This window comes from Anticarsia gemmatalis, chromosome 29, assembly GCF_050436995.1.
Source record: "Anticarsia gemmatalis isolate Benzon Research Colony breed Stoneville strain chromosome 29, ilAntGemm2 primary, whole genome shotgun sequence".
Lineage (NCBI taxonomy): Eukaryota > Metazoa > Arthropoda > Insecta > Lepidoptera > Erebidae > Anticarsia > Anticarsia gemmatalis.
In genome coordinates, this window is record NC_134773.1 from 2793358 (window position 1) to 2818450 (window position 25093).

Consider the following 25093-nt stretch of genomic DNA (forward strand, 5'->3'; position numbering starts at 1 on the left):
AACCAACTTATCCAAAAATCTTAAAAAAAACTATCATAACATATTACATTACAAATAGCTACTACAATTTCTAAGTGGTAAAGAAATAAAACGCAAAATACATCATAATAATTATATTTCCATTTATCAAACATCCACATTAAGTTCAAAACACATATTATTATAACAATCATCAAATCTTACCAATACTGTTTACACAAACGTAAATTTAACTAAATCTTTGTTAAATGAGTAATCTATTACATTAAAATGGCGCGAATTTATCTAAAATTATTTACAACATGATTTAGGGCATTCTAACTCTTACCTTTAGTCGAAAAATATATTGTTATTTTTGGCTGATAATATATAGGCCCAATGCAAAACGGCGGACGCGTTAAGATACTGAAAACTCTATCTAAATATATCGCACTAATAATACAATAATGCTGTAACTCAAAATACAACTTTTATCAAAATGGACGAATAATTTTTAATGCTCCCTTATAAGGGTACAAAAAAAAAACTAAATGCTCTTTGTGTTTTAAAAAAGGAATAAAATATTATTTTCTGACTAATGAATTTAAAAAATGTGTAATGATAAATAAAAAAAAAATAAAAACAAAATATGGTTAGTGTTAAGTCTAGGGTTACAATACTATCGTATTATTAGTACGATTTAAATTTAGATCAAAGGTGACTGACTGACTGACATAGTGACCTATCAACGCACACCCCAAACCACTTGACGGATCGTAAACATTAATTGTCTTATTAATAAACATTGGATAAGCTCTCATTAAGTTATTTTGTCTTCACTCATATACAGTTTCAAAATTGATTGAAAGTGACAAAAATCTAACTAATCAGGGCTTAAACCACGTTTATTAGTAAAAAGTTTCCTCCCACCCACCACTTACAACGCACACAATGATATTACTATATTATTGTACAATAACAACACAATTTTAAAAATATATTGTAAATCTGAAGATAAAAATAGTCGGTGACAAATATTGCAATCAAACTTTAAACTTAATTTCAATGAATTTTTTATTAGACTTTTCTCTGCCAGTGCCATTTCATTTCGATAAAATAATTTCAGGAACCCCCGCGTCTTTTAAACAGTTTAGTACTTAGACTTATATATCAATTATGTTGTTAAATTATCATAGTCTTTACATGTATGTATATCGGTATTCACTATTATTCAGCTGCATCCAGTGAGACTGGAAGCCGACTCCAACATAGTTGAAAGAAAGGCTAGGCTGATAGATGCATTAACTGATTTTAAACAAACAAATATATTACTATATTATCAAACTAGAAGGATCCAAAATTCGGATTGCGTCGTTTATCGAAAAATATTTTGACAAATACAGACACTACATTTCAGTCACATAGTACAAAATAACTACACAAAATTTCGACACATTTTTATATAAAAAGAAACATAGGAATGTTTGATAGGCGTCCTGTACTCGCACGGTGTGCGTTAGAATAACATAAATGCAGTTTAATGACGTCACGCTCCCAGCAACAGATCGTCGTCTCGCGTTTTGTGTTTCAGGTATTTGAAGATTCGCCTGAAAAGAAAAAATACTTTAGTGAATCTACATAATAATATATCTCACGCCTGTTATACTCCCAAGTGTAGGCAGAGAAGTATAAAATCCACCGACATTTGGTAGCAATGTTAGTTCCATGTAATAGGGAACCTATTGGCATACCGGGCTCGTTACCAAACTCCGGACTACTAGTTAAATATTCTAATAAAAATGAGAAAATATTAATACGACCCGGGAATCGAGCCCGAAACCTCATGATTAGCAGACGGATACATTACTGCGCATTGCTCTATGATGGTTAAAGTCGCAGACCTCCGTGCTTCGAAGAGCACGTAAAACTGTCGGTCCTGTGCCTGACCTCTAATAGGATTTTTTGTTGCAGATTATTTTTCAGCGTTCAATAATGTCTCAGTTTGAAATTTAAAACTACGATTTGACATTTGCTCAAACCAGTCGAATTTGATTTTCGACTCGATACTGTTGGGAGTAAATCTGCAGTTTCAATTAAGCTGACTGGATATCGGCTAGGACATTACTGTCTAAGTAGTTATGTGTATACAGACCACAGTGTCCGTGGGGCGTGTCCCCAGTCTTTAGGCGTGTGCTGCAGCACGTGCCGCAGCTCAGTGTCGGGCACGCGCACGTCGGACAGCACGCGCAACACGCGCACGTCGCCGGCGCGCGGCCACGGCGCCTCGCGCGCGTCCTCCACCACCAGCGCTATCTGCAGACTTACCTCCCACACGGAGCGGAGGGGGAGGTTCGCTACCTGGTGGACGGAGTGGTAAAATAAACTAATTTATTCATTTAAGTCAAATGCTGACACTTATGATAGTCAATGATACAAAGATGAGAAGAGCTGGCAACAAAACTCTTTTCAATTACCAAATGATTGTTACAATAGTATATAGAAATTTGGCCTAAGTGGAACCATTTTTTCGGTTACTTTATTCATTTAAACTTTGGAACCGTAACCGTAAACAACATGTCCAGAATTACAATTAAAACAAATTTACAAGATTATCTTAAATTACCACAATTTTCAAACTGCATCAGATTGTGTTTTTCTTATTTTTCTTCTGACACCTACAATCAATCCTATCACTCCATTTTAACTTAACATTGAATTAGACACTATATATTCATTGTCAAATTACCTTCAAAGTAAGATGTCCGTCAGTATCGAGCGTGTAGGCCAGGTGTAGTTTAGCGTCATGCATGGCGCGGCCCCAGCGCAGCGCCACCCGCGCCACGGCGGCGCCGCGCCGCAGCAGCGCGGGCACGTCGCGCGCGCGCCGCGTGCCGCGCCCGCGGGACACCAGGTAGCGGAGCGTCTCACATGCGAAGCGAACGCACAGGAACGCTTCTGGATTCTTCTTGTCTGGTGAGGAAATAAATAAATTTAACCCATTAATGTCCCACTGCTGAGCAAGGATCTCGTCCCGTAATGAGGAAGAGATTAGGCCTTGAGTCCACCACACTGCTTAATTGCAAGTTGAGGACTTTACATACCTTCAGGGACTGCTCTCACCCCTTTTATACCCAAAATAGACCCGTGTTTCTTCGTCATTTATGTTATTAATTATTGAATAAATACTTGTTACATATTTAAGAATTTCAGTATAAGTTTAAAATCTATTGATAAACTCTGTAGTACAGGTAACTGGCTCTGTGGCGCGTTGGTTAGTTACCCATCCTTGTAGACTAAAAAGTAATCAAATGGGTGACTACTAAAATATTACAATGTGTACTCATTTAATTCATTTGACATTAATATATGTGGTTAAACTGTATTGTGTGTTCTGTTATTTGTGAGGAGAATAAATAAATTTCAACATTGCTAACGAAACAAATTCACATAGCACGAAGATTGCGTGAGCATTTTGGAATAAACTTTTACGAGTACAAGTTAAAACAATTTTCGTTAACTCAGTCAACTACATTACATACCCCGGTTTCTGAGTACATTTAACAGTAGTTTATCTATTCAACAGCGTTCTTTTTAGATAAACTACCGCTAAATGTACCTCAGAATCTGGAGATTAAACGTCATCCCCCACTAACCTTGCTGCAACGTCTCCACAGTGACGTCAGTGACGGGTGTGTCGGCCTTCACATGCGTCCTGGTCGCGTTATCATGCCGGTGCGCGAGCCGGACCGACAGCCGCAGGCGACCGTGCAGCAGACGGAAGCACCACGTGTCCGACGATGACGACTCCCACTCACATTCTGGTGTACTGGTGAAAGATACGGAAGGATGTTCAGGTGAGTCGAAAACTTAAGTTTGTTTATCACTATCTGACCCGCAAAAGGTGGTTTGCTATTTAATTTTTTTAAAAATTGTGTCACTTAAGGGTATGAGAAATAGATGTGGCCGATTCACAGACCTACTCAATATGCTCACGAAATTTAATGAGAATTAGTCAAGCCGTTTCGGAGGAGTACGGTAACTAACATTGTGATAATTAACTCATTATTGGCTCGCTGCTGGGCAAGGGTCTCCTTACCGGAATGAGCAAGGGGTTAGGCCTTGAGTCTACCACGCTAGCCAAGTGCGGGTTAGGACTTTGCATACCTTCAAGAACTGTTCTTAACTCTCAGGCATGCTTGGCAATTGTTTCAAAGAATTCTCAGGCATTTCTTTGAAACGTTTCTTGAAGGAATGCAGTCTTGACCCGCAATTAGCCAGCGTGGTGGATTCAAGGCTTTCTCCCTCATTTCGAGACGAGACGCTTACCTAGCAGTGGGACAGTGATAGCTTAAATTGACTATATATTTTAATAAAATAAACTCACCCCATAAAAGGCAGCATATCAATCTTAGCCACGATATTAACACCCGAGTCACTTTCGACAAGATTCCTAGCAACCGGGCACACATCAGCTTGCCAGTCAACTTTAGACGCTAAACTCTGCACGGTAGACTGAGAATGCTTTGACGATACACTCTTAGTACTATTTGTCGCCTCGATCTCGTTTAAATTCTTACTACTGGTAAACGAACTCATAATTTCTAAGGAATTTGTATCTAAGATTTCACTAGGCGAAGTCGGTTCCGTAGAACTATCAGACTTCACAGTTTTATATTTAGGTAATTTTAACGCTTCCAAAATTTGTTTGTCTAAAATATTCTCGTTTAATCCAGCATCTATTTGGTACTCGGTGATCAATTGTTGAACCGTCACAGTAGTGGCTGATTTCTCGCGAGATTTCCTAGGCGACTTTTTATGTGGTTTACTTGTATCTACATGGTCTATAACCATACGATTTTCCTTGATTTCAACCTCTCTTACTTTTGTTTTAGTACATTGTACCGATAGATTCGGACTGTCAGATATTTTCTGCATTTTCGTATTGGGTTTAGGTGTCACTTCGACTGTTAGTGAAGTATTTTTATTAGGCGTAGCCGGTTTGTAAATACGCTTTTTCCCTTTAGAAGAATCTAATTCCTCTTTAGACGTATCAGTTGATAGTTTCCCTGTTTCTTCTTTCTTAAACGATTCTTCTTTCATATTGAAAATGACTCTCATAGGACTTTTTTGACACATATCGGACTCTTGGGACGTTTTCGATTCAGTTTCATCGACTAGAGTGAGTGAGGAACTAGTTTCAAGTAGTTCCTTATTCCCTTTCATAGCTATGAGAGTATTTACTTCAATATCTTTCACTTCAGACAGTCTCACACTTACTCCTTTGTCGGTAGAGACTGGTTTACTTATTGGGACTGTTTTTAAACTCTGCTGGACATCTCCTTGCATGGCATTCGTAAACCTCGCTTCAACATTATACTGCATAGTTACATTCTTTATATCATCATTCGGTTTAGTATCAATACTCGTTTGTAAAGATTGACTATGTTGTGACCCGCATAGGGACTCGGCAGAATTGCTTTCATCACCCGAAGGATTGTACTTATGTGCCCTACTACAATCTAAAGGCCCTAATAATATATTGTTCAATGGATTTTCATGATCAAATACTAAAACAACTGGTACATTTTCATTGCAAGGTCGGACTATTTGAGGTTGTATATAATCTAACGTTTTTTCAGTAGTCTCTTCCGGATAATGTTTTATAGGTTCTGCTGAAATTTTCAGGATCGAGTGTGGTTGATAGCCGTAGGTGTTTTTGCCCATGTCGTAGGCTGATTCTGGATTGGATGATAGCTCAACATCTAGGTCAATTTGGCTAGATGTTATTAAATTAGCCTGGATTTGGGTGCTTGCTGTTGAAGCTGTTCTTTTTAAATGGCGTTCGACACAAGTTTCGAAAGGTAATGTATCAGCCATAGGTTTAACTAAATCCGACATTAGTTCTTTTATCCCGTCTGACACATCTTTTAAATAAGTCGGGATTACTTTTGCTTTAGAGTCCTTCATGTAAGCAGTCTCACCGAACGCAGTCTTTTTCAAAGGTGACTCTTTGGAGTCACATTGTAAACTCAATTCGCTTATAGACTCATCATCAAAATGTAAAGTTTTCACCACTTCGTTGCTCAAACGACCGGATTTTTTCATAACACTAGTCTCTTCCGGCGACGTGTCCTGCGTATCCTCTGTTAAAGAACTATCGTCGTATTCCAAACGTGATTTTTGTAACGCCGCTTGCGCCATTGAGATGTTGTTCAACAAATCTTCTCGGCTTATTAGAATAGATTGTCTTTTTGGCGCGAAACTTAGGCGTTTTGGTTCTATAGTGTCAGTTTTCGTTTCGCCGGACACATGACGTTTAACAATTAGACTGGGCACGCCCTCGTCCTCCATACGAGTTTTGTCAGTAAAATCTGAAATCATATCTAGTAGTTCCTTAGTGTTATTCGCATCTTTAAATGTAGTATTTCTTTCATTATCTAAGTCTGTATTCACTTGCATATGTTTCTTCATTTCGCTTCTCGGGCTATCGTCAATAATTTCTATAAAATCTTTTTTTGTCGACTCCAAAGGTACTTCTAGGCATCTCAAGGGGCTTTTCACAACTTTATCTATTATATCAAAAGTCGATTGTTCATTAAGTTTGACGTTTTCAGAAATAGATGTATCCTTTTCGATTGATTCTTCAATTATCGCAGGTATAGGTTGAACAGGCTCAGGTAACTCTGGTATACTGTCATCAATTTTCATGGGATTTTCTTGATTTTGAATGAAACTTTTTCGTTCCTGTATCTCTGTATGAATTGGTGACGTTTTTAAAACTATTTTCTCATCAACATTCAAATCTGATGTAGTTATATTCTCTTGGCGTACAGGAGAGACATTTTTATTATCCTTTTGTGGAGATCTGCTTTTTCTTTTAGGAATTTCGATACTCTGATTATTTGAATCTGTATTTTTCATACTATTATTAAGGCCGGACATACGACTGCCTCTATTTTCAAATTTCTGCGCCGGCAGAGTTTTGTTAAGTGAATCTTTTTTATTTTCTATAGACTTCATAACTGGTAGACTTTTTCGTTTGCTTTCAGTGACTGCCGGCAAGCTTTTCCTTCCTCTTTTCTCCTGTTTGTCTTCTATACTCTTAGTGCTACTATTCTCTCGTCTAGCGGTTTGTAACTCGGCTAACTTCATCTCAATCATGTCTACAGCGTCTGTAGTTTTGTACTCAATGGGTAATGGTACTTGGGTCTTACTTTCGACCTTTTCCGTCTGTACCCCAAAGTCTTCATCACTACGTATATAGAATAATGTATCGTCAACCTTATTTTCAATTTGTTTAATAGAATCTACTTTCACCATTATATTCTTGTCTATATCATCAGCTGATCCAGACATATCTAGTAACGCATTCAGAATAGATTTCTTAGACTCAATTCCTTGTGTATCTGTTTCGACCTCATTTTGTTTTTCAATTAAATTATCAATTTCGCCCACATTTGAGTTATTTTCCTCAATATCCATAGCTTCGGTTGAAATATCAACGTCTTGGTCACAAATTCCTGTCTTTTCTAGATCGTTCGATGATATTTTCGTTGGTATTTCGATAATAGACGCAGTTTCACGTATTCCCTCAATCAATTGGCTCGGTACGGCTTGTGTAATGGAAATATTACCAGTATCGTCTTCATAGACAATCGTACGCCTTTTATTAGTATCGGTATCTTTCAAAATTATATTTGTAGGTAAAACTTGTGTCATAGAAATGTTGGCTGCGTCGAAAATTTGCGTCTTTTCATCAGATTGCGCCATTCCTAGTATTATATTCTGTGGTATGGCTTGGGTTACAGAAATATTTCCCGTATCGTCTTCGTATAGAATAGTACGTCGTCTCTCGGGCATATTGTCGGAGTTTGAACGTAAATTCATGTTAGAAGAGCTCTCCTGTTTCACAGATATGTTTCCCGTTTCATCCTCGTAGATAACTGTTCTGCAGTTATCCTGACACGGCCCGTCTAACACGATATTAGCCGGTAACGCTTGAGTTATGGAAACGTTTCCATTATCGTTATCAAATACAATCGTTTTTCGTTTTTCTGGCACTTTTTCTAATATAACGTTTGAAGAAAACGCTTGTGTTATCGAGATATTACCGTTATCTTCGTCAAAAACTATAGTTTTACGTTTCTCTTGGTTATTTTGTAAGATATTAGTAGGTAATGATTGTGTTATAGATATATTGCATGTGTCGTTTTCATATACCACTGTTCGGTCTTTGGGCTTCGAATTTTCGGTAATAATCTTAGAAGGTAACGCCTGAGTCATAGACACGTTCCCAGCGTCATTATCATAGACAATCGTGCGTCGCTTGTCCGTCCCACCTGTTATAATATTAGCATATAACGCTTGTGTTATAGACATATTGCCATTATCATTAATAGTCTTTCTTTTAGGTAAAATAGAGGCCGCATTGACAGGAACAGTCATAGATAAATCAATATCATATTTGGTTGAAATCATATCTTCTGACTGAGGTTTTAAATCATCGGTTACTATAGGAATTAATTCAGATTTTCTGCTCATATTGTCAGCAAAATTAGGTAAATTATCGCTTGTTTCCTGTCTTATTTCAATAACAGATTTAGAATTCAAATCTTCTGCGAAATTAGGTAAATCATCATTGGTATTTAGTACAATAGTTTTACGCTGCGGCGTCTCAACAGACGAATTAGGCAACAAAGTCTGTCTAAAATCTTTATCTTTTTCAGGTTTTTCAGTATGTAACGTTAATCTTTTCCCATCGAATATAAGTACTTGATTAGGCTCATCATTCACCGCAAAATTGTCTTCGCAAGGCGGCGCGTAGGGATTTATAGCTATATTCTCTTTATCCGTAGCCCAATTGTTTAAAGTCTGTTTTTTATCAATGGACGTGCTTCTTGAAACGTCTTGAACTTTCGGACTGTGTATTGTATCAGTGATGGACATATCACAGTCGTCCTTAGCACTTGTCATGTTTAGATCTACCTCTATATATTCTGATATATTGTGCCTGTCGCTCGGCCCTTGGCAGACAACATTGGAAACACGCTCTAAATCCCTTTGTATGTCATCGAGATCATCTCTCATCCCAATTTGTTGTATAGCGGAGAAATTAACGTCTATTCGGCCTGACATCTCACCAATCCCGGTAACAGTGAAATCATTGCCAAACAATTTACTTTGGTGATCGGTTAAGTTACTAAATTCTAGTTTATGCAGTGGAGCGGTTAGTTTACCGTCGTCTGTGCGTTCTAGAGACGCTATTTGCTCAGTGAAGTTGCTCATAGAGTTGTTTATATTTATCGTAGGGTTCAGTGTGCCCATAAAGTCTATAGCCTCGACTTCCTCGAACTGCTGGTCAAATATTCGCTTGCCGAGGTGCAGTACCGGCTGATGCTGGTTCGCGTCAGAATCGTTGCCGGACGATTCTAACGATTTGTTGTGTTCTTCATAAAAATTCTTCCATGTCGTCGTCGCTTCGTTTGTTACGAATTCACTGGAAATCAAAGAAGTGAAGTTGAAGTTATTACAATAAGACAATATGCAATTAAATTTCATTTACAAATTGGTATATTGGTACTAAATTGCAGAATAGAATCCTTAAAACAACCGCACTTTGGTGTTGAAGAGAATAATAAATAAATAAATATTATTGGACAACTCACACACGGTCATTTGATTCCAAACTAAGCAGAGCTTAAATAATCAGTAATGTACTTTCACATCAATAACACTACAAGCACGTAATAAAATAAGTATATTCATTTTGAAATCAAATACACACTATTACAAATAAGTCTGAAACTCAATAAAGACTATAGCTATTATACTCTTAAAGGCTGACTCAACCAGCTGGTTTATTCAAGTCAATAAATGGTATTAAAATATTATTAATGTAACTAAAATATTTGACATTTTAATAAGGTACCAAACTAGTGTGTGCAGCGCAGTTATAATATTGTACAAATACAGTGCAATACTCACGCTACACCAGTGCGCTTAGAGAAACTAACTCGTCGACTTTTGGCAGTGTCAGTAGGGGTGGCTACGTTGAACTCTAGCTCGGAGAACGGAGTCCGCGCTGGACGCTGACTCTTGAGTATTGATGATCTTCTTTTACGACTGAAAATAATGTTAGAAGTATTTCATTATTGTTACTTTTATTTACAAACTAGCTGACCCAGTGAACTGTGTACCACCTAGCAGTTGATTCTTTAATTTAATATTTTTATTTTGATTTTTTTTCTCTTTTCTTTTTTGTATGTTTATGAAAAGTCTTGCAACTCTTTCTGCATAGACAAAAGTTTTATTTTATCCTAGGTGACAAATAAAACTATGGGTAATAATTGTGTAATTTGGGTATAAAAGTAAGCCCCATAGAAAATTAAAATCATTCAGTAGTTTTTGAATGAATAAGTGACAAACATACTACATACATCTTTAATTTACTTTTGCATTTAAACTATTAATAACAAGGACTAATGTTTACAAATTATTTAAATAAAACTTAACAAAATTTTGGTTTTTGCGAACGAGTAGGTACTAAACTCTGAAACGATCTTAGAGACTCATAATACATGCTGTACTAAACGCAAGAGACAAGCATTTTTCAACTTGATAGAATAGCGTACAGTCTATGTTGTGAAATCGTGAAAATCATTTGAGTCATTGTAACATTGAGTAACAAATTTAATGGCTCTCTTATAAGTTCATTCTCATATAAAGCTAGTCTCATATATAAAATACTTCGCTTGTGTTAGACAAAACTGTTTCCAGTTTCATTGATAACGTGATTTCATTCAGCGTAGACACTTACGTCGCCGCAGCATCCGACGCTCGACTTTGCTGCGTATCATCCATTTTGCACGTTAATTGTAAACTACAAGTTAACTAAGCATTCACTTCATCACTTCACACATCTAAAACTTTATTTCCGTAACAATTGTTTATTTTGAAACGATAAATTCAAAACACAACGGACGCACGCGAATTCAAATTGACTTTGACAGTTTTTAAAACAGACGAACGATTTGTTTCTTTGTGCATTGTGAATACTAGTCTTTTGAGACGATGGTTTAATGCATGTAATACATTCAATAAGAACTAATACATAAATAAATTTGATTTTCGCCTGTTGCATTTGTTCATTTTCGAATACTTACTTGGTATAATTTTATTTTGATAACGTTTTAATAATATAACAAAACGATAGAGTAACAAAAATTATTGAATCAAAAAAAATATTAGAATGATTGCGGTTTCTTTCACTATCTTGCAGCAATTATTTTTTTTAGAATAAAAGACAGGTTTTAACTATAAAAAAATATAGCGCATCGCATTGACTGTACCTTTAGAAAATTTTAGAAACCCTCTCTCTTCCAATATCGGATTTCTGAGTTTTCAAGTAGGTTAAAATAATGGCCAAGAAAATAACTTACAGCACAAATACTACGCCGAGTACTGTAATCGTCAGTAGCGTAGTATACACAGAACAAATAGCTAACCAAATGAAAATAATAGCATTGTCTTCCACATTTACTAAATCAGACATCAGCAATATACCAATTTTTTCTTCATTGCTCTTTCTATTCACAAAAATTTTGAAATATAATGAATTTTCACCTTACATCAATTTTGTAGCCAAATCACATCTGAGAAATACTGAGAATATCAATTTGACAGCATTCTTCTTTTTCATTCTGGTCGACAAAGGACAGTATTTGTGTAGTTTGAGGTTTATGCAACTTTCATGTCTTCAGTGTATTAATTAATTTTTTCATAGATTGTATATTATTTCAAGGTCTAAATTGTTAACCTGGAAGCAGAAATAATCAGAGTTAAAATAATTTTGCAATTTTTTATTCCCTACCTACTGTGCTATTGGCAGAATAGGCATAATGTCGAGAACGCCATGAAATAATATTTTAATTGAAATCTATCAATGACAACCGTTGTCAGTCATAATCGACTGTGATCATAAAAATCGAAATTTTTATAGTTTAAATGAGATAAAAACCTGCAACAACACAATGAGATCTCCAGAACAACCAAGGGCTAAGCCTTACAGACCTCGAACAACTTTGAAAAAACATGGGTCTAGAAGGACATGGAGTTTTAAAAGCAATTACTTTTCTTCTTGTGTATCTCTCGGCAATATAGATGAAGTATTGCGTGAAACGGTAAGCTATTAGCCAGTTAGTGATTTTAATAAAATATACATGTGCTGCCAAATAACTTTAATAATGACGCTAGATCGCGATCGATGTGAACGATTTTTAAGTCCTTTTGCAAATCTATCGCGCTTTGATTTCCCGATTGGTAGAACTCTCAGCCGTGTGTCCTCTGCACTGTGTTTACGTTCTGTATGATACCTACTATGGCAACTCTTCTAGAGTTATTTTGAAGGTACAAGAGTTTTTTTATAAGGCCCCATTTTTTATTGTTTTAGCGATCAAAGCATGGCGAAGGTAGAGGCTCTTGGAAAGTAGTTCCCAAAGATTCTTGTGAACTATACAAGAATAGACGCAAACGCCAGCAAGAAGAGGAAAGTAAATCCAATGATGGAAGTTATAATAGTGAGACATCCATTGAAAAGAAAGAAAAAAAGAGGCCTCGTAAAAAACAACTAAGGAAAAGAGTTAAGACTAGCAAAAGGTCCAAGACTGATACGAAAAATTCTAAAAGGTTAAAGAATCATATAAACTAAAATCTTTTGCCCAGCAGTTTGCTGGAAAAAAAGTATCCCATTGTACTGGCTGCCAAATAGAAATTAGATTTTTTTTTGAGAATGGAGAATGTTACCTAATTTTGATTTTTAGCACTCCATATTCTCGTTTAAAAATAAAAAATACTGGTGAAAGAATTACTTCGATACGTCAATTAGTTTTCGATTTATAAGTAAAACAAGTTGTAACCGCACGACGCTAGCTCTCGGTGACGGTGTGACGTCACTCTACACTTGCTCAGTCTGGCTCACACAGTCCGCTTGAGGTCGCGCGCTCGGTGCGTTGAAATTATTCCTAAATACTTTTAAAAATGTTCAATTCAAACACTAGGAAATCATATTTTGTGCCTAAATGTAATTTAATATTATGTAAGTAAGTACATAAGTAATAATAAATAACTTCATCTTATAATAAAACAATTTCTAACCGGTTTAATCGCGAGTTTATTGATTTTACTGTGGCAGGAAAAATGTAAAATCGATAAGTATACGATTATTTCGGTTAAAAACTGTTTCATTATAATATGCAGTGATCGTAAATATTTATCTAACATTATTACTTATTATACCTATGTATAATATAGGTACTAGAAGCCGTCCACGACTTCGTCCGCATGGAAACCCTTCCCGCGTAAATCCCGATCCTTCGGGAACTCGAGGATAAAAAGTAGTCTATGTGTTATTCTGGGTCTTCAGGTATATATCAAATTTCATCGTAATCGGTTCTGTCAAATTTGCGTGAAAGAGTAACAAACATCCATACATACTTACATACCTACATACCTACATACTTACATACATACATATACAAACATACGTACATACATACATACATACGTACGTACGTACACACATACATACGTATATACATACATACAATGACATATGTATGTCATTGTATGTATTACTTATGTACTTATGTATGTACATATATACATTCTCACAAACTTTCAAATTTATGATATTAAGTAGGATTTCGGAAGCAACAAAACCTCTATTTGTTTCACAAATAATTCGCAACCATTATTCCATTTATTTTAGGTACATTATCCGATTGCCCTTTTTAAAATCCTTTATCCATTTTATTAATCGAATAGTATTTACTATTATTATAAGTTATTTTATAAATAAACGGACGAAAACACAACAAAATACTACGCAAACTATTACACCTACAACAACGATTGGCGACTTAATACTAAGCGGGACGCGGCCCGCGCGGCGCGGTAAAGTAGTATGACGTCACAGCCGCTAACGCGGCTGTTAGCGGGACTCGTTATTTTTCGAAACTTTGAATGCTTATAAAATCAAAACTATTTGGTATTTTTGACTAAAACAAAAACTAGTTTATATGTATACATACAGGCTATACTGTGTCAAAATTTCAAGCGATTTGGCATACCTAGTAACATTCTCCATTACTACTTCTAGATAAGTAGCGGTTAGCTTGTATAAAAATTGGCAGCTTCGTTCATGCATATGCTGATTGTCTATCTACCGGATAGAATGCCCCCCCTAGGGTTGCTGCTATTAATTTATGTTTTTATTTTGTGTAGGTCTCGTGAACCGTCAACTTCTTCATGCAAAGCAGCTTCAGAAACCTCTTCACAAGCGAGTGTAGAATATTTAGATTGAACGGCGTAATAAATTTTGAAGTGTATTATTTTATTTATTAACTGTATCACGTATTTTTTTTGGTTTGTAGGTACTGTTTTTTTTTGGTAACTGTGCGTTTGTCAACGTTAAATTCTCCATACTACAATTTTTATTGTTTGTTTTACCTGTTAATGTATTAAATTATTTTAAATGATGATTTTGGTGAGATATTTCATTGGCGAACTTGTTTTTTTAAGTGGCAATCCACTCCTTTGCCGACATTCCGGACTACGTTTTATTGCGTCGGTACCTACGTAAATAATTTTCTTTTTAGTCTTCAGAACAGAAAATACTAAATATTGATGTTTTGAGATATCTTTTTTTTCTCTTTGTCAATACAGTGGTAATATTTTAGGTGAAAAAGAAACAAATCGAATGTATTCAGACATTTGATAACGTTTATATTTCAGTGAAATGGAACGTTGAAATGTCATATGACTATCGACGTCAGTGCTACCAACATAATCAGCCTGTCCACCATTTTTGTGCAGCTGATGTTTGTTTGAGATAAAATAATTTAGAAATATTTCTAAATAACATCTCAAAATGGGTGCCTCTTTCGTTCCCATCACCGTTTTCACCGTCCTGTGGGGTATTGTGGGTATTGTGTGCCCATTCTTCGCTCCTAAAGGACCCAACAGGGGGTAAGTTACCGCTCCTTCGTTCTCAAAACATATTTGGTTATTTCAGGTCTAAAACACATATTTCGTTGCTATATTTCAGGATCATCCAGGTGGTTTTGATGTTAACTGCCGCTACTTGCTGGTTATTGTGAGTATTTCTTAATTATTTTATCGATATGAGTCATTTGAAATAAGGCCTTCATAGACGTACTTCTGCCCTAATTTCCTCTTAGAATCCTTGTGTACTGCGTATCTAAAGTATATTTATAACTACGATTCAATAAATAATCCCTCCAAAGCAAAAATTCATTCAAATAAACCCCAAAATAAAGTTTCAGTACGATACCATAAACAAGTCATGTGAGTTTTTAAGTGTTTTCCTGTCAAAATGGTCTGAGGACTTTGGTGTGCCATTTACTTCCAATAGCTTATTATAACGCTATATTAAGCTTTTAACTGAGTTTTATTTAGTAAATTAGTGATTTAACTTATAATTCTATCTTGTGATGATTAGTCTTGTTACAAATGTCTATTTATATTCTTCAGACTTCTCTAAGCAGTAGTTCTTCTCTAGTTTTTGTTAGCTTTACTAATATTTTTCTGTACCTATATTTCAGCTGGCTGTGTGCGTACATGGCGCAGATGAACCCCCTCATCGGGCCCAGACTTGACAACGAGACTCTCATCTGGATCTCCCGTACTTGGGTATGTATTCACACAAATTTGTTTGATAAAACAGCCTGTAATGACTAAATACACATAACATAGCTTGCAATGCCCTAAGGTGTATTGTTTCTGAGATAATTAATAGAGTAAAGGTTTCAGTACTAGTATAGTGGATGTCAGTTATCTGTCCCATCTGTCTATGAGAGTTAAGGAATAGTGTTCCTGCGTATTGTGCACACACTTGGACACTATAAACAAAGTCTTACATCATTGGCTAGTTTCAATGAAATAGGCTACAATAGCCGGATATTATTATGAGCTAGGAAGACATTACATTATTATCATTATAGTGAGTATGTATTACTACAAATCTGACCTCCACAAAGTATAAGTACTGACTGTTTAATATGAGTACACATAATTTTAACTGCATGTTTAGCGCAGTGGTTAACATGATCACCTTGCCACAATAACCGCAGTCACTGCAGTGTGGTGTGTGGTTTGAATCCCACCTGGGACAAAGATTTGCATGATGAGCATGAGGATCTGATTCTGTTCTGATTTATTTGTTTGGTTACCATAGTATAAGCTCTGCTTAGCTTGGAATCGAATGACTATTATTATGTGAGTTGTCCAATGATGAGTGATGAATGATGATGATGACATCAGATATAGTTCCTTTAGTACTTGAATCATAATAATGCATGATAACTTTCTTAATAACTACAATATGCTGCAATTTCCTATAATTATGTTGCTTGAGAGACTATTTTTTTGTTGAGTAGTAACTCAGAAACTTATTGCATTTACTACTGTCATGTATTGTGCCTATGCATTTTAAGTAGTACATATGAATCATATCTTTAATCATAAATAATTATATCAGAGAAGTGGATAATAGATGTTTTTTATAAAGTTAATAGCTAATTGTATATTATTCAACACAGAATTGTTCTTCTGAGAATTAAATGGCAAAATGTTGCACTCAGAATGACTTAAGTTTCAAGGCAATCACCTTGTCAAGGCACTTCCTACAGTTTTTTTTTAAGTACTATAATATAAGTGGTATTGTCAATTTACCAAAAGTTACTGTTTAGTGAATTCATCCTTAAGATAGTTCATAGACATATATTTATTGCATTATTTAAAACTGTACATAAGTTGTTACAATATTATTTTAATACTAGTTCCAACAGTTACCTGTTTCGGGTGTTGCAATTTTAAAGGTACATTCATTTGTACTACTTACTATCTATCTAATCTATACCTAATATATTATCTAATTGTATTAAAAGTATCTTAGGTTTGGGTGTTGGTAATTACATATGGGGGTTTGGTGTCCTTACAATTTTTTTTGTGTAATTCATAAATACGTAATTACGACTTCTATCCTGCCTCTGGTTTTGACAATTTGTAGCGATTCTCAATTAAATCCTAGTTTAGTAGTGGACTTTACAAAAACACAAATAATTGACTCAAAAACAACCAACCGGAAGACCAACTATAAAATATTCACTGATTGTCTTTTAATAATAATTGATTTATTGATAATATGTAATCAAGATGCATATCATAGTATTTGCGATGTGTCAACAAGTGGCACACACGAGTCTTGCCCTTACGTGACTGACCCCGGGTTTCTAGTTTATCTATTCAATAGCGTTATTATGTGAGTTTAAAGTTTTAAACGCTATTGAATAGATTAACTACCGCTAAATGCACCTCAGACTGAGGTTTATTACCTCGTGTGTGCACGTTATCAAATATTATCGGCCACAACTTTATCTGCGTGGACTTTAGTTTTCCTGCTTTCCATTTTCGTCCTTTTAAATAAAAGCTTTCCACCTTTTTGTGCATCTCAAAGATATTTGTTCTGTTTAAGAGTTTAACTCTTGACCGCATATATGGACATTCTCGATATTTAAACTAAATGTCTATTACATACTTTTTTGTATATTCGTTAATATTGTCGATACATAAACTTTTACCTCACTTGTTACTAGTCATATGATATAATTTTCATCATCAAGTAAAACTGTCCACTGCTGCGAATACACATTCCCAAATAGAATTCCACTAGCCTAGTCTTGGTAGCCCTCATTCGACAAACTACAGCAATATTTTGTTTACTTGACAAGTACATGTGTAGAAAGAGAAACCATATTTCTGTCTCGCTCTATCACCTTATACATAGTGAATGTAATTATTTATCAAACAAATTTAATACTCTATTTATCTATCTTCTAAGGTGAAGGTTGTAAACACACGTTTCCTCAATAAAATATACGTAGTAGTTTTATCACGTGAATTCGCTACGACGAGGTGCAGAGCGGAGAAAATCGCATTATCATGACTAGGCTATTTATTATATTACATGTGTCAATTATTGTAAATAGTTAACATGCATTTCTTTGTCTTTTCCAGGGTAACAAAGCAAACTGATTCCCCTAAGCATCCACAGCGCCTAGCCCTAAGTGTTGAAGTTATGAGTGCGTCGAATCGTATTATAAATGCTATTTAAAGTTCAACCTAACTATTTATGAACACCTATAAAATAATTGTGTACAAACTAAGAAAAAAGTTTGAAAAATAAACTTATTTTTTTTGCTCAGCACTACCAACGTAATAAAAAAAAGTATTAATTTTATTCCTAGTTACCACCTTTTATGTCGTTTGATAATGACAACCTCCTTGGTGTAAGTTTGTCTATGGTTTGTATGTCTTCCACCTCGGCGTACATTCTCGTTATACTCAACTGAATTAATTTATTTTATCATTCCAATGATTGCTGTTCAAATACTTCTATAACCTATGTATGTATTAATTCTTATTATATTGTAGATAATAAATTTATTTCAGTTTAAAATTAATGTTTTATTTGCGGGCATACAGTTCCTGCGTTCCCATATACAGACCACGCCGCACGGGGCCGTTTTCTCCAGACATTACTGAGCTATTGTTTGCGCAAAAGTTAAGTCCCACAGTTTAACCGAAATAATTACAAACTAAACTACACACTTTACCACATCACTTAGTAGACAAAAGTTACAGATTTACATATGGCTATGCCCTGTACAAGAGCCATATCTGCGCCAATAGAGAAGTGCAGGTGCAAAGCTACGTCGAGCTCTACAGCCGACAAAAAGTCCCGGCCTCGGGCCTACTTACTAAAACCCCAAGGTGTTTCTTCAAGACGGGACGGAGGTGGTACTCCCATTCGGATGCTCCGCGTGACGGGTAAGAGCTGCACCTATAATTTATAACGACAGTTCACTAGATAAATCCTATTTACGCAACGCAAATTGAAACATTCAATTACCTATCTGATTCAGACTATTCAAATCAACCTTGCAAAATATGTAGTTGTCGTTCCCTCGAAAGATCTAACTCAATGAGAATAGATAGACATAATCGTCGTCGGCCTTATAACCAATTGTCTTGTGCCAACTGAAAAACAATTTTATTTACCGTTCAAGAACCCACTTCCGGTCTATGAAAATACGCGCGAAAACGTCAATGATGCAAAAAATTTGACAGTTCACGAGTTTTGTTACTAGGCTGACAAAGTTTTTGGCCTTCGTTTGTCATGCGTTAATGCTTTTTTGTTATTGCATAATTGCTACCTAGGAGCTAAATGAAAAGTTTCAACAAAATTCTGTGATAGTTTTAAAATAATCTAACTTTTTTTGCGTTCACCCGAATTCCTACTTTGATAACTGATTTAATATTTTCTTTCTTCATCTTATCCATATAGAAACTTTTTTACTTTGTATGTATTTCTATTGAGGCCTTTGCTCAGCAGTGGGCCATAGAAACAGGGTAATTAAAATAAAATAAGAAAATCATGTTAATCTAAAGTGCTAAGTGAAATAGACCTCTGTCTCCCTATGTAAAGTTTTCACTACATTTTGATACAATATTAATGGAGGTAATTAACGGTATCTCTTTATACGCCCATCCCAGATTATGGCGTCATTCGGTTTTATCGATTGATCGAAAGAGTACCTATATCGAGCACCTATACCTACCTATTTATCGATTGATGGATATGCACGATTACTCCGGGGCTAACGTAGCTATAGATACTATATTCGGCAATTTACTAGAGTCTACATTTGCTCGATTTATATCGATTATAAATATTATAATTAACAATTCTTTGTATTTCCTAAATAAAGTAGCTGTACCAAACAGGCTGCCGTCATCTGCATAAGGTGGCAGGTCAGTGATGCTTTAAATCGTACTACTCTGTATCTGTATACATCCGACAGCCGCGAACCAGCATGCAGTGCTAACTAAGTTGTTAGGCTGTCAACCTACAAGTTAGGTAGAATACTGTCAAAGATAAATTGATTGCTATCTGAGTTATTTACAACTAAATGAACTATCATTAACGAATACCGCTAGAAGTTGCGAATTAAAAATAATGTTTATTGCAGAAACTTTACAGCTTTTACAGTTAATCTTTCTCTCCTTTTAAGTTATAAAAGATATACCTGTAATTATAGAAAGGGAAATAACGATACCTACAGTAAAAGTTAATGCTTGTCTTTTTTATGTAGACAGTCGATCATTTAGTAAATTTAGCGAAAAGGTTATAAAGACAGTAGAAAAAAAAAGTTATGCAGCGTAGAATTTATGAAACTGTAGTCTATGAATAGAACTGGTGCATATCCCGTGAATGTCGCGTGAGGTCAGTTGCATCAGCATCCAATATTTACTAACAAACGTTAATATTATTTACTGCGATTTACTTATCGGTGCAGCATGCTAACTGTCGTTGTTTAAGCGCCATTTTAAATACTGCACGCATTACGGGAAATACAAAATTTGCTCAAAAATAAAACGCCAATTTAGACAAAATTCATATTTATTTAAGTATAATTGTTTTTTTTGTAAAAAAAAAAGTTGCAATTGGCATTATGAATTTGCGCGCGTAACGTAGGTAAACTTTAGCCTGTATTTAGACAGATTGCCTGGACGTCTAAAATCTGAAAAATAAATTAAAAATATCTATGAATTACATAACGTAAAACTCCTTATAATTTTTCGAGTTTGACCCGTGTAATGACCTTGCGCTACTTATGATCTGTGGCGTAGAATAGTTGGCGTCTATCCAGGTCGGCGCACGCGCTAATACGGGACACAATTCCACTTGTCCTTTCTTATGTAACGACTCGTGATCTGTACTTGACACCGGACAAGTGCATGCCAGTGGCTGTTTGAGTTTTGTCCTTGGACACTAAATTTGGAAAGTCAAAGTGACAGTTCGTGTTTTTGGTTAGCGGGAAAATTTAAGTGTCAAAATGTGATGTGATATTTTTTTTTGGAATTTGGTGAATGTTATTTAAATTTTAGTGTTAGGTAATTAAGTGTTAATAACTTATAAGTTAGTTTATTAGTGTCTTTCATTATTCTCTCCGTAGCATGGGAGAATCTAACTAATCAGGTCTGACGAGGGTTTGGTAACTTTACTTTCAAAAACTGTTTGAAGAATTCTAAGGTACACTAAAGTTTGCAGGTTTCTATTGTATTAATTTATAGGTAAATCAATACACAAAGCCATCAATAAATTTTCTGTAACTATATTTTTTTCTTGGATTTAAATCGCTTTTAATACAGGTAATTCATTAGATATTAATATTATAAACAGGAATTAATTATTCCAAATATTGTAATGTCGTCAAGCTCACTCAATGAAGAAAATTGATTAAATAGTTCCGCTACAAAAAATGGCTTGTAATATTGTCTTCAACTTTTATACGTATTTGAGAAGTGTAAACAATAAAATAAGCCTCCCTAGGTGAATAGATAAATATGAATTAATTTGCAATTGTGTTTTCTGTTGCTTAGGTGCAAGAAGATCTGATAGACGAAAAAACTTAAAGCGAACATAATAATCGAAGTTGTAATTAAATAATAATGAATACCTATTTATCTAGGTACCTTTTCATATAGTATATTAGCTTTTACCCGTGACTTCGTCCGCCGCTTGAATTTTCCCACAGGAATGCGTTATTTTCCCGGGGTAAAAAAATTGCCTAGGTCCTTTCTCGGATATCAAAATACCTATACTATACCAAATATCATGCAAATTGCTTTAGTATTATAAGTATGAATTTGGTGGTCATCTCAGAGAGAAGATCTAGGTACCTACCTACCAACTTTTATGTTGGTAATAAACAGGTAATCTTATGACTATTTAATTTTCTTAAATCGATGTACGTAATATGACGCAGTAAACGTTATTTCCAATTTCTTATTACAATTTAAGTCAAGTGTATTTACTTTTCACATTATCATGTCCGACCAAATTTTTATCACAATCTCGACAATTCACGTGTCTCGCTTTTATTTCTAAAGCCTCGTATCCACTAGGCAACATTTGGCGCGCGACACGTGAATCTCAACATGTACGGCAACGCTGCACAACAGCGCGCGACGTTGCCAGCTACCGCGCAACTTGACGCGCGGCTTGTTGTTTGTTTAAAGTGCATCGTTAGTTGAGCATCAATTGTTGTCGAGTGGAGACGTGACGCACAACAATCTTCTTTTTGATTTCGATAAAATTATAACCACTGCCGCTGAAATCAACACAAGTTCCTCTGGCGACATGTTGTCGACGACTGAAGAATGTGTGGACAGACAACGTTGTTAAACAAATGTTCCGCGTCAACATTCAACAAGTTGCGAAACATGTTGAGCAACATGTCGCGCGTCAAATGTTGCCTAGTGGATACGAGGCTTAAAGCAAATAAACCACGCATGTGATTTTTATAAATAAAAATCTTTTAAATGACTTTGTTTTTCATTATGACCCCATATTAAAAAAAAATGTAGCTACTTTGTCTACGGTCATCGGCTGAAACGATGTGCCAATTATTTTAAAAGATTTCATTATCATCTGAATGATGCCCTTTAAGATCTATTTGCAATGAATTTTGACGGTCAGTGGGTGAAAAAGTTATTTCTATAAGAGTTTTCAAATTGTATGCAGGTAGATATCATTGTTTCCTACCTCAACCTAATATAATGTCTTTATCGAAACTCCAGTGATAGTCTCAGCTTTAAATTTAACTGGTAACAGTTTTCAGGTGTAAAATAAATTAAAGCCAAAGTAAAGTCAAGTCTTTGTTCTAAGGAGACTTTAAAAAGAAATCGGATAACTTAGGTAATTTCAAATGGAGGTAAGTAAACTTGGAAGATACCGATGTCTACTTATTAACACCGAGAAGTACATACATAAACCCACACTTTTTTCCGATAGGGGTAGAAAGAGATAAGTCAATGAAAATGTCAATTCCTGCACGACAAAAAAAAACAAAACAACTTTGATATTTTTTTTAAATGGCGTCCTGATATTCTCGCCAAATTTAAAAGCAATTGACAACTGCATTAAACAGGTGTGTTGTGTGCGTGTAAAACTTTCAGCGCATCTAATTTATTGATGTTTAAAATGTCAAATGTCTTTGAACCGTCTACATCGCGTCTGAACGCTGTTTTCACAAACAAATCTACACTTATTGATTTGAAAAAATAAATGAACTAACATTCTACAATCTTAGCTCATCAGGCCGTATTTTTGCATTGATTTTCACACGGTTTTAACAAAACTGAACGATTTAGCACAATGACAGGATGTTTGATTTGAATAAATATTATTGATTTCGTACTACACTATACAAATCTTTGCGTATAAAATGTTTATTTCTTTCAGAATTTCAAGGATGGATTTTGTTTAGGAAAACCTTCGGAATTCTGTAAGTACTTTTTTTCTTTCTATTAACTTTTTCGACTCGATTAACTTTCTTTTTTTATTTCTATACTGCAATAGATCACTTAAAATTTAAATTCAACTTATTAATGCCCCACAGCTGTGCAAGGGTCTCTTCTCGTGATGAGGGTTACCTTGAGTCCACCATATTGGCTAATTGCGGGTTGGGGACTTTGCATACCTTCAAGAACTGTTCTAAAGAATTCTCAGACATGCAAAGCCGCATCATGATGTTTTCCTTCACCGTTGGAACAAGTGATAATTACTAGATCACTTACAACTTTGTAACAGTGTAGGTATTGTTTTTATTTTACCGTATTGTAGTCAACCTAGTGTCAAAGTTATTCAATCCACCCTAAATGCCGACTGTTACCTTAATCAATTGACAATAGTCGGGATCCGTACTTAACGTGCCCTCCGAATCACCTCCCCTCAACTCAATTACTACTATGCCCATCTAAAGAATGACCGCGCCAACGGTTTCTTACGTCACAAATCGGTTGCCGACCGTGGATATGAGCGCCTTAAAAAACTTAACTAGAGCTTATCTTTCTCCACCTCAAAATTATTCGAGTTTCCTTGACACTACAATCGACCGAAGGCAGTCTAATTCAGTCTTGAAAACTCGAATGACGAAGAAAACAGCTCGGCATCGTTTCAAGTGTAAGATGGAGTCACGTGCCGATATTTATAGAGATACCTACGTAATCTGTACGCAGATAGCTCTGTGTGTAGTTGTTACGTCTAGGAGTAATGCGTAAATTACTTGCTCGTGCGAACTTTCACGTTGCAACGCGGATCCAGGAGTTTGTTTTAAAGGTTGGAAGTTTTAAGGGCTTTCTTGAAAAAATACCTTTGGAAAGATTTGATTAAGCATCAGAGTTTATAATCCTATACTATCATCATATCCATATCCTGTACATCATTACTATGGCATCGTTCGAGTTACAAAGGGTCAACCTCGATACATTATGCTCCTTCTTGGCTAGTTGTCACTCTGCAGAGTATTGGTAAAAACTGAATGAAAATCCGTTCACAACATTTCCATTTATCGCGAATAGATTCACAGGCAAACGCGGCAAAGGGCTTTTTTATATGTAGTGATTTGCCAAAGTCTACAAAGTCTACAAGGTTATTGGTATTGAACAAGTGCGATTCTGTGATTCTATCTCCTTTAGAAACTGATAGATTACTTAGACATACAGTATCCTGACAATGTTTTCCTGGCCCGTTAAAGCACCGACAACCGACTGAAAAGATGATTTCTAATAAGTACATATTACTTAGAATATTAATTATTATTATTATTATTTATTTTTATTCCAAGTAACAAGACTCATATCGTGTTAGTAACAGTATTTCTTACATCAATGTTAGTATTCCTATTCTAAATTACCTACTTACTATACATGTAATCACTGCTGCACGCTCATCACCGAGGTGGAGAGCCTGCAGCAGCGATTAATAAAAGTGCAGTCAAGTCTGCTCGCAATACAGCACAGGATACTGTTGGGGCTTGCCCGCACGCGACGCACCAGGGAAGCACATCTTTTTCGCATCGTAGCGTAAAAACAGTCGATGCGAGCTTCTGCAAACATCCCTGATGCACTGCAGAATCGAGGCAGCCCCACCAGCACCCTGTACGCATTGTTGTATTGTACGCGAAGGGCGTTGTACGATCTTTGCGAATAA

The 25093-nt window shown here is 35.5% G+C and overlaps 3 protein-coding genes across 4 annotated transcripts; 2 read left to right on the forward strand and 1 right to left on the reverse strand.

Annotated features, from left to right (window-relative positions):
• Positions 1-106: 106 nt before the first annotated feature.
• LOC142985225 (uncharacterized) lies at positions 107-10940 on the reverse strand. The gene is made up of 7 exons (XM_076133261.1): positions 10775-10940; positions 9943-10080; positions 4343-9454; positions 3612-3784; positions 2705-2928; positions 2111-2316; positions 107-1565 (listed from the first exon to the last, which is right to left on the reverse strand). Exons 1-7 carry the CDS (start codon positions 10816-10818, stop codon positions 1505-1507), a joined length of 5958 nt encoding a protein of 1985 aa, XP_075989376.1. The 5' UTR covers positions 10819-10940; the 3' UTR covers positions 107-1504.
• Positions 3674-14495, forward strand: LOC142985226 (uncharacterized). 2 transcript variants are annotated; one of them, XM_076133263.1, is made up of 3 exons: positions 11914-12137; positions 12407-12642; positions 14239-14495. In XM_076133263.1, exons 1-3 carry the CDS (start codon positions 11988-11990, stop codon positions 14315-14317), a joined length of 465 nt encoding a protein of 154 aa, XP_075989378.1. In that variant the 5' UTR covers positions 11914-11987; the 3' UTR covers positions 14318-14495. The 2 variants fall into 2 exon arrangements, 1 of the variants encoding a protein (XP_075989378.1); XR_012960191.1 differs by lacking the exons at positions 11914-12137; positions 14239-14495 and adding an exon at positions 3674-3812 and having other exon boundaries at positions 12407-12546.
• A 293-nt stretch (positions 14496-14788) lies between these two features.
• On the forward strand, positions 14789-18493 carry LOC142985293 (V-type proton ATPase subunit e 2-like). Its single transcript, XM_076133381.1, has 4 exons — positions 14789-14982; positions 15062-15109; positions 15579-15666; positions 18052-18493. The coding sequence occupies exons 1-4, from the start codon at positions 14885-14887 to the stop codon at positions 18067-18069; spliced, it is 252 nt and encodes an 83-aa protein (XP_075989496.1). The 5' UTR covers positions 14789-14884; the 3' UTR covers positions 18070-18493.
• The last annotated feature ends 6600 nt before the right edge of the window (positions 18494-25093 follow it).

Coding starts and splice junctions, on each gene's coding strand:
- LOC142985293 (XM_076133381.1), top strand. CDS start 14,885: ATGGGTGCCTCTTTCGTTCCCATCACCGTTTTCACCGTCCTGTGGGGT. Junction 14,983..15,061: donor CCTAAAGGACCCAACAGGGG/GTAAGTTACCGC, acceptor GCTATATTTCAG/GATCATCCAGGTGGTTTTGA. Junction 15,110..15,578: donor GCCGCTACTTGCTGGTTATT/GTGAGTATTTCT, acceptor CCTATATTTCAG/CTGGCTGTGTGCGTACATGG.
- LOC142985226 (XM_076133263.1), top strand. CDS start 11,988: ATGAGATCTCCAGAACAACCAAGGGCTAAGCCTTACAGACCTCGAACA. Junction 12,138..12,406: donor ATGAAGTATTGCGTGAAACG/GTAAGCTATTAG, acceptor TTATTGTTTTAG/CGATCAAAGCATGGCGAAGG. Junction 12,643..14,238: donor GATACGAAAAATTCTAAAAG/GTTAAAGAATCA, acceptor TATTTTGTGTAG/GTCTCGTGAACCGTCAACTT.
- LOC142985225 (XM_076133261.1), bottom strand. CDS start 10,818: ATGGATGATACGCAGCAAAGTCGAGCGTCGGATGCTGCGGCGAC. Junction 2,317..2,704: donor ACGGACATCTTACTTTGAAG/GTAATTTGACAA, acceptor TCCGTCCACCAG/GTAGCGAACCTCCCCCTCCG. Junction 1,566..2,110: donor CACGCCCCACGGACACTGTG/GTCTGTATACAC, acceptor TTTTCTTTTCAG/GCGAATCTTCAAATACCTGA.